General features: G+C 48.4%; 1 protein-coding gene across 1 annotated transcript in view; it reads right to left on the bottom strand.

Annotated features, from left to right (window-relative positions):
• RBKS (ribokinase) overlaps positions 1-14,357 on the bottom strand; it is a gene marked incomplete at its 3' end in the record, with an annotated part of 48,610 nt that overhangs the window by 20,672 nt on the left and 13,581 nt on the right. Inside the window, exons 4-5 of the mRNA XM_089663190.1 lie at positions 8,728-8,791; positions 4,853-4,915 (exon numbers count right to left, since the gene is read on the bottom strand). Of these exons, the coding sequence (XP_089519316.1) occupies positions 4,853-4,915; positions 8,728-8,791 (127 nt within the window). The remainder of the gene's footprint in view (positions 1-4,852; positions 4,916-8,727; positions 8,792-14,357) is intronic.

Consider the following 14,357-nt stretch of genomic DNA (forward strand, 5'->3'; position numbering starts at 1 on the left):
TAGTGGTGTAGTAGCGGTGTGGTGGTGGTGTAGTAGCGGTGTGGTGGTGGTGTAGTAGCAGTGTGGTGGTGGTGTAGTAGCGGTGAGGTGGTGGTGTAGTAGCAGTGAGGTGGTGGTGTAGTAGCGGTGTGGTGGTGGTGTAGTAGCAGTGAGGTGGTGGTGTAGTATCGGTGTGGTGGTGGTGTAGTAGCAGTGAGGTGGTGGTGTAGTAGCGGTGTAGTAGCAGTGAGGTGGTGGTGTAGTAGCAGTGAGGTGGTGGTGTAGTATCGGTGTGGTGTAGTAGCGGTGTGGTGGTGGTGTAGTAGCGGTGTGGTGGTGGTGTAGTAGTGGTGAGGTAGTGGTGTAGTAGCGGTGTGGTGGTGGTGGTGTAGTAGCGGTGTGGTGTAGTAGCGGTGTGGTGGTGGTGGTGTAGTAGTGGTGAGGTAGTGGTGTAGTAGCGGTGTGGTGGTGGTGGTGTAGTAGCGGTGTGGTGGTGGTGGTGGTGTAGTAGCGGTGTGGTGTAGTAGCGGTGTGGTGGTGGTGTAGTAGTGGTAAGGTAGTGGTGTAGTAGCAGTGTGGTGGTGGTGTAGTAGCGGTGTGGTGTAGTAGAAGCGGTGTGGTGTAGTAGCGGTGTGGTGTAGTAGCGGTGTGGTGTAGTAGCAGCGGTGTGGTGTAGTAGCGGTGTGGTGTAGTAGCGGTGTGGTGGTGGTGTAGTAGCGGTGTGGTGTAGTAGCGGTGTGGTGGTGGTGTAGTAGTGGTGTGGTGTAGTAGCGGTGTGGTGTAGTAGCGGTGTGGTGTAGTAGCGGTGTGGTGGTGGTGTAGTAGTGGTGTGGTGGTGGTGTAGTAGCGGTGTGGTGGTGGTGTAGTAGTGGTGTGGTGGTGGTGTAGTAGCGGTGTGGTGGTGGTGGTGTAGTAGCGGTGTGGTGGTGGTGGTGTAGTAGTGGTGTGGTGGTGGTGTAGTAGCGGTGTGGTGGTGGTGGTGTAGTAGCGGTGTGGTGGTGGTGGTGTAGTAGTGGTGTGGTGGTGGTGTAGTAGCGGTGTGGTGTAGTAGCGGTGTGGTGGTGGTGTAGTAGCGGTGTGGTGTAGTAGCGGTGTGGTGGTGGTGTAGTAATAATTGGTCCTCATGGAAAATTAATCATTTTTCCAGGTATCAGTCAGTGTTCTGATCACGTATCATTCTGTGTATGGTCCATGTTCTGATCACGTATCATTCTGTGTATGGGCAGTGTTTGGATCACGTATCATTCTGTGTATGGGCAGTGTTCTGATCACGTATCATTCTGTGTATGGTCCGTGTTCTGATCACGTATCATTCTGTGTATGGGCAGTGTTTGGATCACGTATCATTCCGTGTATGGGCAGTGTTTGGATCACGTATCATTCTGTGTATGGTCCATGTTCCGATCACGTATCATTCTGTGTATGGTCCGTGTTCCGATCATGTATCATTCTGTGTATGGTCCGTGTTCCGATCACGTATCATTCTGTGTATGGTCCATGTTCTGATCACGTATCATTCTGTGTATGGTCCGTGTTCCGATCACGTATCATTCTGTGTATGGTCCGTGTTCTGATCACGTATCATTCTGTGTATGGTCCATGTTCTGATCACGTATCATTCTGTGTATGGTCCGTGTTCTGATCACATATCATTCTGTGTATGGTCCATGTTCTGATCACGTATCATTCTGTGTATGGTCCATGTTCTGATCACGTATCATTCTGTGTATGGGCAGTGTTCTGATCACGTATCATTCTGTGTATGGTCCATGTTCTGATCACGTATCATTCTGTGTATGGTCCGTGTTCCGATCACGTATCATTCTGTGTATGGTCCGTGTTCCGATCACGTATCATTCTGTGTATGGGCAGTGTTTGGATCACGTATCATTCTGTGTATGGTCCGTGTTCCGATCACGTATCATTCTGTGTATGGTCCGTGTTCCGATCACGTATCATTCTGTGTATGGGCAGTGTTTGGATCACGTATCATTCTGTGTATGGTCCGTGTTCCGATCACGTATCATTCTGTGTATGGTCCATGTTCTGATCACGTATCATTCTGTGTATGGTCCATGTTCTGATCACGTATCATTCTGTGTATGGGCAGTGTTCTGATCACGTATCATTCTGTGTATGGTCCGTGTTCCAATCACGTATCATTCTGTGTATGGTCCGTGTTCCGATCACGTATCATTCTGTGTATGGTCCATGTTCCGATCACGTATCATTCTGTGTATGGGCAGTGTTCTGATCACGTATCATTCTGTGTATGGGCCGTGTTCTGATCACGTATCATTCTGTGTATGGGCAGTGTTTGGATCACGTATCATTCTGTGTATGGTCCATGTTCCGATCACGTATCATTCTGTGTATGGGCCGTGTTCTGATCACGTATCATTCTGTGTATGGGCAGTGTTCCGATCACGTATCATTCTGTGTATGGGCAGTGTTTGGATCACGTATCATTCTGTGTATGGGCAGTGTTCTGATCATGTATCATTCTGTGTATGGTCCATGTTCTGATCACGTATCATTCTGTGTATGGGCAGTGTTCTGATCACGTATCATTCTGTGTATGGTCCATGTTCTGATCACGTATCATTCTGTGTATGGTCCATGTTCTGATCACGTATCATTCTGTGTATGGTCCATGTTCTGATCACGTATCATTCTGTGTATGGGCAGTGTTCTGATCACGTATCATTCTGTGTATGGTCCATGTTCTGATCACGTATCATTCTGTGTATGGGCAGTGTTTGGATCACGTATCATTCTGTGTATGGTCTGTGTTCTGATCACGTATCATTCTGTGTATGGTCCATGTTCTGATCACGTATCATTCTGTGTATGGTCCGTGTTCTGATCACGTATCATTCTGTGTATGGTCCATGTTCTGATCACGTATCATTCTGTGTATGGTCCATGTTCTGATCACGTATCATTCTGTGTATGGGCAGTGTTCTGATCACGTATCATTCTGTGTATGGTCCGTGTTCCAATCACGTATCATTCTGTGTATGGTCCGTGTTCCGATCACGTATCATTCTGTGTATGGTCCGTGTTCCGATCACGTATCATTCTGTGTATGGGCAGTGTTTGGATCACGTATCATTCTGTGTATGGTCCGTGTTCCGATCACGTATCATTCTGTGTATGGTCCATGTTCTGATCACGTATCATTCTGTGTATGGTCCGTGTTCTGATCACGTATCATTCTGTGTATGGTCCATGTTCTGATCACGTATCATTCTGTGTATGGTCCGTGTTCCAATCACGTATCATTCTGTGTATGGTCCGTGTTCCGATCACGTATCATTCTGTGTATGGGCAGTGTTCTGACCACGTATCATTCTGTGTATGGGCAGTGTTTGGATCACGTATCATTCTGTGTATGGTCCATGTTCTGATCACGTATCATTCTGTGTATGGTCCGTGTTCCGATCACGTATCATTCTGTGTATGGGCAGTGTTTGGATCACGTATCATTCTGTGTATGGTCCGTGTTCCGATCACGTATCATTCTGTGTATGGTCCGTGTTCTGATCACGTATCATTCTGTGTATGGTCCATGTTCCGATCACGTATCATTCTGTGTATGGTCCGTGTTCCGATCACGTATCATTCTGTGTATGGGCAGTGTTCTGATCACGTATCATTCTGTGTATGGTCCATGTTCTGATCACGTATCATTCTGTGTATGGGCAGTGTTTGGATCACGTATCATTCTGTGTATGGTCCGTGTTCCGATCACGTATCATTCTGTGCATGGTCCGTGTTCTGATCACGTATCATTCTGTGTATGGTCCGTGTTCCGATCACGTATCATTCTGTGCATGGTCCGTGTTCCGATCACGTATCATTCTGTGTATGGTCCGTGTTCCGATCACGTATCATTCTGTGTATGGTCCATGTTCTGATCACGTATCATTCTGTGTATGGGCAGTGTTTGGATCACGTATCATTCTGTGTATGGTCCGTGTTCCGATCACGTATCATTCTGTGTATGGTCCGTGTTCCGATCACGTATCATTCTGTGTATGGTCCATGTTCTGATCACGTATCATTCTGTGTATGGTCCATGTTCTGATCACGTATCATTCTGTGTATGGGCAGTGTTCCGATCACGTATCATTCTGTGTATGGTCCGTGTTCCGATCACGTATCATTCTGTGTATGGTCCATGTTCTGAACACGTATCATTCTGTGTATGGTCCATGTTCTGATCACGTATCATTCTGTGTATGGTCCATGTTCTGATCACGTATCATTCTGTGTATGGTCCATGTTCTGATCACGTATCATTCTGTGTATGGGCAGTGTTCTGATCACGTATCATTCTGTGTATGGGCAGTGTTCTGATCACGTATCATTCTGTGTATGGGCAGTGTTCTGATCACGTATCATTCTGTGTATGGTCCGTGTTCCGATCACGTATCATTCTGTGTATGGTCCATGTTCTGATCACGTATCATTCTGTGTATGGGCAGTGTTCTGATCACGTATCATTCTGTGTATGGTCCGTGTTCCGATCACGTATCATTCTGTGTATGGTCCATGTTCTGATCACGTATCATTCTGTGTATGGGCAGTGTTTGGATCACGTATCATTCTGTGTATGGTCCGTGTTCTGATCACGTATCATTCTGTGTATGGTCCATGTTCCGATCACGTATCATTCTGTGTATGGTCCATGTTCCGATCACGTATCATTCTGTGTATGGTCCGTGTTCTGATCACGTATCATTCTGTGTATGGTCCATGTTCTGATCACGTATCATTCTGTGTATGGGCAGTGTTTGGATCACGTATCATTCTGTGTATGGGCAGTGATTGTACATCTACCCGATACTGATGGATAACAAATATTCACCTTCTGCGTTGACAATAATGGATGCCGCTCCAGTGGCCGCTGCCGCCGTCTGAGCCACGAAATCTGCGATGGGAAAGGCATGTTAGTACAGAAGCCGGTTTCCTTCTCTCGTCATGCAGTTGGACGTACAGAACAACTATAATTGCAGGAATATTAACACGCGTGTCTGAGGTTGATCCAGAAATACTGAACGCACCACATCAAACCGGCCAGACAGAGCCAAGGAAAAAAACAACAATTTCATTTTTTTAACAGAAACAGATGTGCTGAATGGATACAGAGATGGTTTTCTGTCATGTCTGCACTCCTTCATACATAGGAGATAATATCACCGACCTCCCGCAATGTCCCGAGATGCTGGGCAGGGGAATAAAGAGGAACTCCACCTTACAATGGACATGAAACCCTTGGTTGGTGTATGGACATGGAACCCTTGGGTGGTGTATGGACATGGAACCCTTGGGCTGTGTATGGACATGAAACCCTTGGGTGGTGTATGGACATGGAACCCTTGAGTGGTGTATGGACATGAAACCCTTGGGCGGTGTATGGACATGAAACCCTTGGGCGGTGTATGGACATGAAACCCTTGGGCGGTGTATGGACATGAAACCCTTGGGCGGTGTATGGACATGAAACCCTTGGGCGGTGTATGGACATGGAACCCTTGGGCGGTGTATGGACATGAAACCCTTGGATGATGTATGGATATGAAACCCTTGAGTGGTGTATGGACATGGAACCCTTGGGTGGTGTATGGACATGAAACCCTTGGGCGGTGTATGGACATGAAACCCTTGGGCGGTGTATGGACATGAAACCCTTGGGCGGTGTATGGACATGAAACCCTTGGGCGGTGTATGGACATGAAACCCTTGGGCGGTGTATGGACATGGAACCCTTGGGCTGTGTATGGACATGAAACCCTTGGGTGGTGTATGGACATGAAACCCTTGGATGATGTATGGATATGAAACCCTTGAGTGGTGTATGGACATGAAACCCCTGGGTGGTGTATGGACATGGAACCCTTGGGCTGTGTATGGACATGAAACCCTTGGGTGGTGTATGGACATGAAACCCTTGGGTGGTGTATGGACATGGAACCCTTGGGTGGTGTATGGACATGGAACCCTTGGGCGGTGTATGAACATGAAACCCTTGGGCGGTGTATGGACATGAAACCCTTGGATGGTGTATGGACATGAAACCCTTGGGTGGTGTATGGACATGAAACCCTTGGGTGGTGTATGGACATGGAACCCTTGGATGGTGTATGGACATGAAACCCTTGGGTGGTGTATGAACATGAAACCCTTTGGTGGTGTATGGACATGAAACCCTTGGGTGGTGTATGGACATGAAACCCTTGGGCGGTGTATGGACATGGAACCCTGGGGTGGTGTATGGACATGAAACCCTTTGGTGGTGTATGGACATGAAACCCTTTGGTGGTGTATGGACATGAAACCCTTGGGTGGTGTATGGACATGAAACCCTTGGGTGGTGTATGGACATGGAACCCTTGGGCGGTGTATGGACATGAAACCCTTGGGCTGTGTATGGACATGGAACCCTTGGGTGGTGTATGGACATGAAACCCTTGGGCGGTGTATGGACATGGAACCCTTGGGTGGTGTATGAACATGAAACCCTTGGGTGGTGTATGGACATGAAACCCTTGGGTGGTGTATGGACATGAAACCCTTGGGTGGTGTATGGACATGGAACCCTTGGGTGGTGTATGGACATGGAACCCTTGGGCTGTGTATGGACATGAAACCCTTGGGCTGTGTATGGACATGGAACCCTTGGGCTGTGTATGGACATGAAACCCTTGGGCGGTGTATGGACATGGAACCCTTGGGCTGTGTATGGACATGAAACCCTTGGGCTGTGTATGGACATGAAACCCTTGGGTGGTGTATGGACATGGAACCCTTGGGTGGTGTATGGACATGGAACCCTGGGGCGGTGTATGGACATGAAACCCTTGGGTGGTGTATGGACATGAAACCCTTGGGTGGTGTATGGACATGGAACCCTTGGGTGGTGTATGGACATGGAACCCTTGGGTGGTGTATGGACATGGAACCCTTGGGCTGTGTATGGACATGAAACCCTTGGGCTGTGTATGGACATGGAACCCTTGGGCTGTGTATGGACATGAAACCCTTGGGCGGTGTATGGACATGGAACCCTTGGGTGGTGTATGGACATGAAACCCTTGGGTGGTGTATGGACATGAAACCCTTGGGTGGTGTATGGACATGGAACCCTTGGGTGGTGTATGGACATGAAACCCTTGGGTGGTGTATGGACATGGAACCCTTGGGTGGTGTATGGACATGGAACCCTTGGGCTGTGTATGGACATGGAACCCTTGGGCTGTGTATGGACATGAAACCCTGGGGCGGTGTATGGACATGGAACCCTTGGGTGGTGTATGGACATGAAACCCTTGGGTGGTGTATGGACATGAAACCCTTGGGTGGTGTATGGACATGAAACCCTTGGGCTGTGTATGGACATGGAACCCTTGGGCGGTGTATGGACATGAAACCCTGGGGTGGTGTATGGACATGAAACCCTTGGGCGGTGTATGGACATGAAACCCTGGGGTGGTGTATGGACATGGAACCCTTGGGTGGTGTATGGACATGGAACCCTTGGGCGGTGTATGGACATGGAACCCTTGGGCGGTGTATGGACATGGAACCCTTGGGTGGTGTATGGACATGGAACCCTTGGGTGGTGTATGGACATGGAACCCTTGGGTGGTGTATGGACATGGAACCCTTGGGTGGTGTATGGACATGGAACCCTTGGGTGGTGTATGGACATGGAACCCTTGGGTGGTGTATGAACATGAAACCCTTGGGCTGTGTATGGACATGGAACCCTTGGGCGGTGTATGGACATGAAACCCTTGGGTGGTGTATGGACATGGAACCCTTGGGTGGTGTATGGACATGGAACCCTTGGGTGGTGTATGGACATGGAACCCTGGGGTGGTGTATGGACATGGAACCCTTGGGTGGTGTATGGACATGGAACCCTTTGGTGGTGTATGGACATGGAACCCTTGGGCGGTGTATGGACATGAAACCCTTGGGCGGTGTATGGACATGGAACCCTTGGGCGGTGTATGGACATGGAACCCTTGGGTGGTGTATGGACATGGAACCCTGGGGTGGTGTATGGACATGGAACCCTTGGGTGGTGTATGGACATGGAACCCTTTGGTGGTGTATGGACATGAAACCCTTGGGTGGTGTATGGACATGAAACCCTTGGGTGGTGTATGGACATGAAACCCTTTGGTGGTGTATGGACATGAAACCCTTGGGTGGTGTATGGACATGGAACCCTTGGGTGGTGTATGGACATGAAACCCTTGGGTGGTGTATGGACATGAAACCCTTGGGCGGTGTATGGACATGAAACCCTTGGGTGGTGTATGGACATGAAACCCTTGGGCGGTGTATGGACATGGAACCCTGGGGTGGTGTATGGACATGAAACCCTTTGGTGGTGTATGGACATGAAACCCTTGGGCTGTGTATGGACATGGAACCCTTGGGTGGTGTATGGACATGAAACCCTTGGGCGGTGTATGGACATGGAACCCTTGGGTGGTGTATGAACATGAAACCCTTGGGCTGTGTATGGACATGGAACCCTTGGGCGGTGTATGGACATGAAACCCTTGGGTGGTGTATGGACATGGAACCCTGGGGTGGTGTATGGACATGGAACCCTGGGGTGGTGTATGGACATGGAACCCTTGGGTGGTGTATGGACATGGAACCCTTTGGTGGTGTATGGACATGGAACCCTTGGGCGGTGTATGGACATGGAACTTCTTTCATTACCTGTACACACATCGTTGTTTCTGAAGTTCTCGATGTAATTGCTGCCAAAGGAATCTTCTCCAACCTGCAGAAAAACAGAGAACAAACAAACCCGGAATCAGTGGACCAGCACAGACATTTTTCTGTTTCTTTTCCTCTCGGACTGCCTGTGTGTGCCGGGGCGGTTGGAGTTTGCATGTCTGGCTGTAGTGCAAACAAAAAGGGTGGCCCACAGGAGCCTGCAAGGCAACGTAGCCACCCAAAAACCGGAAAGCTGGGGCAGCCATCTTGGGACAGGCTGAATTTGGAAGAAAGGAAACCCTTCAAAGAGGAAGAAGCAGCAGACAAGTGCTGAGCTCAGCATTGTATTGTCATTGCTACAGGGCAGCCGCTCTATGCAGAATCTTGTATACAGTATATATACGTGATTCTGCATCTCCGGGTAGGGGGCGCACGTGCCTGCACCTACCCGCTCTGTCATTGGCTTCTGTAGGTGTCAATCACCGGTTCCCGGCCAGCGATTTATAGCCGGGACCCAGTGACCGGCGAAGACACTGACAGGAGACAGACCTGTGAATGGAAACAACACCGATCTCTCTCCTGTCAGCGGGATGTGCAGTTTTTTTTCTTGGTGCACAGCAGGGAGATAAAAACCAGCACATCCACACAGTACACAGCAATCACACTCCCTGGCACACAGTTAACCCTTTGATCGCCCTAGATGTAAATCCCTTCCTGCCCAGTGCCATTAGTACAGTGTCAGTGCTTTTTATTAGCACTGATCCCTGTATTGGTGTCATTGGAGAAGTCAGTGGCAGTTAGTCAGTTCCCACCCAGTGTCAGTTAGTGTCAGAATGTCCGCCGTACTATCACAGTCTCGGTATAAGTCGGTGATCACCACCATTACTAGTATATAAAAAAATTCCAGTATCTATACCATTGTTTGCAGGGTTGTGGATAAGGGGTTACCACCAGTCCCCCTGTACAAGGGCCCAGGGCGGCATGGGGGGCCAAGGCAGCTGGGTGAATTGGATGGGGGCAGGGAGGGTGATCGGCATGGCAAGGGGGCAATTACTGGAACCGGTCCCCTGTATGGGTCTCTCTGCAGCAGCTGAAAGCCGGCTTCTTCTCCTCTCCCTCCTGCTGCTGCAGGAACAACCATACAGGGGATCGGTTCCAGCAATTGCCCCTCCCAGTGCACCCATCACCCTCCCTGTGCACCATACGTTTCCCTTTACTGCCCAGACCCCCCCCCCCTGTGTGCCCCCACCCCCGCAGTGCTGCCGGCTTTCCTCCTCTCCTTCCTGCTGGCTTTCAGCTGCTGCAGGAACAGCCATACAGGGGATCAGTTCCAGCAATTGCCCCTCCCAGTGCACCCATCACCCTCCCTGTGCACCATACGTTTCCCTTTACTGCCCAGACCCCCCCCCCCCCCCGTGTGCCCCTGCAGTGCTGCCGGATTTCCTCCTCTCCTTTCCACCGGCAGTTGCGAGCACACAATGGGAAAGGGGGGAAGTAAATATGTCACATTTACCAGCCCCTTCCTTTCCTGAATGAACACAATGAGTGACTGCTACTGATCACTCACTGTGTTAATTCATAACTCAAGCCTAGTAAACTGTTTTTTTTGGGGGGGGAACCCTGTCAGGTTGGCTGTATGGGGCCCCGTGGTTTCTAACAGCAGCCCTGATTATTTGTAGATGCTGTAATTTGCACACAAACCAATTAATACACATTTATGCAGGCCATAGACGGGTCAAAAACCGGACGTTTTTTTATTAAAAAAAAAATCGATCGGCCAATGTTACCACCAACAGTAAAAAAAAAAAAATCGGCTGATTTTCATCCCGTCTACGGCCGGCATTTAATGACTTCTGTCCCTGCAGAGAGCTCCGCTATTATATTTGACATGAAAGTCTTGCGGTTGCAACAATGTATCTATTTGTATCCATTTCAGATACAGATGTTTTTATTCGGCTACAAATGGATACATTGTTGCAACCGCAAGACTTTCATGTCAAATATAATAGCGGACTGGAATTCTTCTTCTTCTTCCTCCAGGTCACGGCTCATGCGCAGATTTTTTATCAGAAAAATGATCGGCCGATTTGCCCATCATTGCCGGGAAAATCGGCTGATTGGCAAAAACGGCTGTTTTTTTCCCAACTTTACCGATAAAAGAAATGTGTCAAAACCCCGAAAAACGGCCGACCAATTAACCCACTAACGGTGCGAAAATCAGCCGATTTTTTTTTTCGATGTGCGGCAGCATACATTTTGTCCTAAATTTCTGAAGAATTGTTATTTTTTTTTTTTAATGTTTTATATCAGAAAGTAAAAAATATTGTGTTTTTTTTCTAAATGTTTGGTCTTTTTTTGTTAGTGACCCCAGCGGTGATCGAACGCCACCAAAAGAAAGCTCTACTGGTGTGAAAAAAAAATGCTATAAATTTAATTTGGGTACGGCATGGCATGACTGCGCAATTACCAGTAAACGCAGCGCCGTATAGCAAACAATGGCCTGGTCATGAAGGGGCGGGGGGGGGTAAATCTTCCGGAGGGCAGGTGGTATAATTACAGTTTAGAGACCTTTCTGTCTCTATTTCTTCTGTCAGATGTAACGAGGAAGTATTAATGTTCTCTCTGCATGTTTTATATATAGGTTGGTTTGTGTTGCCGGATTCCTGAGGCGGAGGAGATGGAGCGGCTCCAGGATTCTGCATAAAAATAGCCGTCCTAATGGCGGCGCAGCGCGGGTCCAATAATAGCCGGCAAGGTGCTGGATATAGACCTGTTTATGGGGAGTCGGGAATAGCCGCTTGTTAAGCCCGGCTGTGGAATTTCGTGAAGAATAAACACATCTTCCAGGCACGCCGGGCTCCTCCGATTGGTTACCCGGGAGATTTTCCAAACTTCATCCTGAGCAAACATTTCTGGGGGAAAAAAACCCCCCCACAGTCCGGGCAATTAATGCGTCACGCAGCGTTCGCAACATGGACAGGGCGACTAAAGAGAAACAATTCTGGGACTTAGATCCAATTAGATCCAAGGAAGTCTGTGCAGAAAGGAACCTTTCATGGGAGAAATTGGTGGCCTGCTGATACTACCCCCTCCTAAAAATGGCAGTTGCAGGGCTGTCTTTAAAGCCGATCCTCAGTGTTCGTAACATGGCGTGTCCATGGACAGGGCGACTAATGAGAAACAATTCTGGGACTTAGATCCAAGGAAGTCACTCAAAGTCTGAATAATCTTTAGATAAAGGGAACCTGTCATGGGAGAAATTGGTGGCTGATACTAAATTCCTCCTAAAAATGGCAGTTGCAGGGCTGTCTTTAAAGCCGATCCTCAGTGTTCGTAACATGGCGTGTCGATGGACAGGGCGACTAAAGAGAAACAATTCTGGGACTTAGATCCAATTAGATCCAAGGAAGTCTGTGCAGAAAGGAACCTTTCATGGGATAAATTGGTGGCCTGCTGATACTACCCCCTCCTAAAAATGGCAGTTGCAGGGCTGTCTTTAAAGCCGATCCTCAGTGTTCGTAACATGGCGTGTCCATGGACAGGGCGACTAAAGAGAAACAATTCTGGGACTTAGATCCAAAGAAGTCACTCAAAGTCTGAATAATCCTTAGATAAAGGGAACCTGTCATGGGAGAAATTGGTGGCCTGCTGATGCTAACCTCCTCCTAAAAAATGGCAGTTGCAGGGCTGTCTTTAAAGCAGGACCATCCGAACCCCCTCCCCCCCACACACAATTTTTTTTCTGCCGCTAACTAGGGGTTACTTTCTGCACAAATCAGATACCCAGCCAATGGATCCAGAATTGTACCGCTGAGATCCTCTTCTGGTTTGCCTCTGGTCGGTCCTGCGATGTCAAGTTCAGGTGTGACGTCATCGGTAGGCTCTGGTTTTTTCAGGTTCGGTCGGCCCACCAATGACACACCACATGACCCCCCCCCCCCATATCCTCACCCCCCCCCCCGATTTTTTTTCTTTCACTGCTAACTGGGGGCTATCTTCTGCACAAATCAGACACTCACCACCCAGCGGATCCAGCGTTGTCATGAAAACCAATTCATCCGTTCATATTGCAGGAAAAATTTGTATACTGAGACATTATTTTCATTCGTAAACCAAAGTACCGAAAACACTTCATTTCTTTTTATTATCCACAGCAAACTCCCACATCATCCATCCATCCATGTCTCCATCCATCCATTCATCCTCCCACTCCCACATCCATCCATGTCTCCATCCATCCATCCATCCATCCATGTCTCCATCCATCCATCCATCCATCCATGTCTCCATCCATGTCTCCATCCATCCATCCATGTCTCCATCCATCCATCCATCCATCCATCCATGTCTCCATCCATCCATCCATCCATCCATCCATTTATGTCTCCATCCATCCATCCATGTCTCCATCCATCCATGTCTCCATCCATCCATCCATGTCTTCATCCATCCATCCATGTCTTCATCCATCCATCCATGTCTTCATCCATTTTTCCATCCATCCATGTCTCCATCCATCCATCCATCCATGTCTCCACCCATGTCTTCATCTATTCATCCATGTCTTCATCCATCCATGTCTCCATCCATCCATGTCTCCATCCATCCATGTCTTCATCCATCCAAGAAGAAGAAGAAGAAGAAGAAGAAGGAAGAGGAAGATGGTGTCATCTCTGTAAACATTCTGTATCCTTCTGTGGATGTCGGACAGCCTGCACCCCATCCATGGAGTGTCACCACCATGACGGAACACCCAGCTCTCATGGGTCACCACCTTGACAGGATTTCGAGGCGCTGTTTCCAAAAATGTCAGTGGCGGTGATCCTACAAACATCACCCCTCCCTCCAGCACGAAGAAGGAAGAAGAAGAAGGAAGAAGAAGAAGGAGGAAGAAGAAGGAAGAAGAAGAAGGAAGAAGAGGAAGAAAGAAGAAGAGGAAGAAGAAGGAAGTAGAAAGAAGAAGGAAGAAGAAGGAAGAAGAAATAAGAAGGAAGAAGAAAAAGGAAGAAGAAGAAGAAGGAAGAAGAAGAAGGAAGAAAAAAGAAGAAGAAAGAAGAAGAAGGAAGAAGAAGAAGGAAGAAGAAGAGGAAGGAAGAAGAAGAAGAAGGAAGAAGAAGGAAGAGGAAGGAGGAAGAAGAGGAAGGAAGAAGAAGAGGAAGGAAGAAGAAGAGGAAGGAAGAAGAAGAAGGAAGAAGAAGGAAGAGGAACGAGGAAGAAGAAGGAAGAAGAAGAAGGAAGAGGAAGGAAGAAGGAGAAGGAAGCAGAAGGAAGAAGAAGAAGGAGGAAGAAGAAGTAGAAGAAGGGGGAAGAAGAAGGAAGAAGAAGGAAGCAGAAGGAAGAAGAGAAGATGGTGTCATCTCTGTAAACATTCTGTATCCTTCTGTGGATGATCGGACAGCCTGCACCCCATCCATGGAGTGTCACCGCCATGACGGAACACCCAGCTCTCTCATGGATCACCACCTTGACAGGATTTCGAGGCGCTGTTTCCAAAACTGTCAGTGGCGGTGATCCTACAAACATCACCCCTCCCTCCAGCGTGAGCTCCGGGAATAGGAAGTTTCTGCGATTAATCTGCTGGGATATTACAATGGAATGGTGAAGAGATTTCATACAGACCAGGGAGGAGG

The sequence above is a fragment of the Staurois parvus genome, unplaced genomic scaffold (genome assembly GCF_062004578.1).
Source record: "Staurois parvus isolate SC_StPar_1 unplaced genomic scaffold, SC_StPar_1.0 ptg001638l, whole genome shotgun sequence".
In the NCBI taxonomy this organism is placed as follows: Eukaryota; Metazoa; Chordata; class Amphibia; order Anura; family Ranidae; genus Staurois; species Staurois parvus.